The 2,202-nt window shown below is 34.7% G+C and overlaps 1 protein-coding gene across 2 annotated transcripts in view; it reads right to left on the bottom strand.

The window, feature by feature from the left end:
* Positions 1-2,202, bottom strand: part of LOC106101232 (suppressor of fused homolog) — an 11,124-nt gene that overhangs the window by 3,191 nt on the left and 5,731 nt on the right. For both annotated transcript variants that reach the window (XM_013280393.1, XM_013280392.1), the window contains exons 7-8: positions 1,258-1,390; positions 109-220 (exon numbers count right to left, since the gene is read on the bottom strand). In XM_013280393.1, the coding sequence (XP_013135847.1) occupies positions 109-220; positions 1,258-1,390 (245 nt within the window). The remainder of the gene's footprint in view (positions 1-108; positions 221-1,257; positions 1,391-2,202) is intronic.

Raw genomic sequence — 2,202 nt, forward strand, 5'->3', positions numbered from 1 at the left:
AACTGACTGGAATGACAATATGGCCGCCATACCAGTGCTCGGTGTTTGCCATGCTATGCCCATGTAAGCCTACACATTTATAATATTAGTATGTATGTATTGAGTTACCTTCAGGTACGGTTCTCTCCGAAGAGCTCATGCAGTTCAACCCTCGCTGTAATGTCTCTTTTATTTGTTGCTGCACCGAAGGGCTCAGTTTAGGGGTTGTTTCCTCTGTTTCCTGAAATAAAATTATACCATTAGTAGGTTTTAACTTTACTGTCTAGTGCAGTAAATGCCAAAAGAAACATTTTGAGCACATTTTTGATCATAAAAACATAATAGGTCCATACTAATATTATAAAAAGGAAAGATTTGTATTTTTGTACATTGAAATAACTTAAAAACTACTGAATCGATTTCAAAAACTATTTCACCGTTAGAAAATTATCTATCATAGGTTATCTTTTAATTTTTGACCGACTTCCCAAAAGAAGGTTATTTTTTGTTTTATTTCAGACGGGCGAAGTCGCGATCATCAACTAGTCTGTACTATTGTAAAGTGGAAAGATTTGTATTTTTTTTTATAATTTAATCAGGCAAACGCACACCTGCAACCACTAAAATGGAAAGTGACCACTGCCTATAAACATTCGCAATTACAGTGTTGCCTACCCTTCATTGACGGAGACGCACATAAAGAGGACATTTCCCCTTCCTCTCTCCTTTTCCTTCCCATCCTTTCCTCTTAATAAAAGAGTGGAAAGGGACTGAAATTAGACCTCCAGCACCATACTCATCAGACTCTAAGCGGAATTGCTTCCACTTCACGTCTGTTTTCTGTGTGGTCGTGGGCTCTACCACTTGTAAAACTGTTTGTTGTATGTATTCGATTCATGCAATAACTACTTTGCCGAATCCAATAATTCTTTCACCATTACAAAGGTAATTTATCTGTGAGTATAGGCTATGTTTTATTCTTTTTTATTTCCACGCTGATAAAGTCACGAGCAACAGCTATCACATTTATATAGTACTAGCTGTTGCCCGCGAATTCCGCGTGAAATTGTTAAAAAATATAGCCTATGTTCCTTGTGGATAATGTAGCTTTCAAATAATGAAGGAATTTTTAAAAACGGTCCAGTCTTTTGAGCCTATTCATTACAATGAAACAAAGTTTTCAGATTTCCGCGACCATTTAGCTATTTATAAACAAAATAACATATTAAAAAGACATTTTTCTATAGTAAAATCTGTTTTTGAATACTAGTTTCTTACCGGTGTGTATGGTAGCCATTTAACTCTAGCGGAGACTCCGGCGAGCAGCGCGGGCGCAGTCCCCGCGCGGGCGCTCCGCACTCTGCGGGCCGAAGCCCTGCGCGCTCGCGTCACCAGCCAGGAGCCACCACATCTAAATAATTACATTTCTCAATATACCACATTTTGACAGAAACAAGAATAAATACAAACAATTTTAGTATTTTCTTTATTTCTATCAATATATGTATAAAGTTTCTACTTGTTTAATATTATTTGTATTTTTGTATATATTGAAATAACTCAAAAACTACTGGGACAATTTCACAAATTCTTTCACCAATAAAAAGCTATGTTATAAGTGAGTAACATAGGCCACATTTTTTTATTATAACGCAGACGAAGTCGCGAGCAACAGCAAGTAAAGTATACAAGCAATTTTATCTAATTTATTGTAATGTGTATTGCATACAAGCTGTTGCTCGCGACTTCGTATACATAAAATTAAAAAATAATAAAAAACCATAGCCTATGTTACTCACTAATAACGTAACTTTTTAATAGTGATTTTTTTTTAAATCGGCCAAATAGTTTTTGAGTTATTTCAATACATACAAAAATACAATTCTTTCCTCTTTATATTAACCAGCTGTTCCTGTGCGGCTTCATCCTCATGAAATTATGAAAATTTTATTTTATTGTTTATATTTGTCAAATTATCAATAGCAAATGTCAAAATGACATGACATGAAAAACATGGCAATCTTGCTTCCTTGATGTTGGCAGCCATTTATGGTCTCTTTCCCACATTAGGGATATTCAAAATATTTACCCCCTAAGTTTAATGGCGTGAAAATATATAGTCTAAAACGTGACGTAAGTGTAGGGCTTTTTATTAACAAAAGATTTATTCAAAAATATGTTGTAATTGCTGACATCTTAGGTAACAAAGAAGTGTGTGTTTAC

The sequence above is a fragment of the Papilio polytes genome, unplaced genomic scaffold, assembly GCF_000836215.1.
Source record: "Papilio polytes unplaced genomic scaffold, Ppol_1.0 DF824002.1, whole genome shotgun sequence".
Lineage (NCBI taxonomy): Eukaryota > Metazoa > Arthropoda > Insecta > Lepidoptera > Papilionidae > Papilio > Papilio polytes.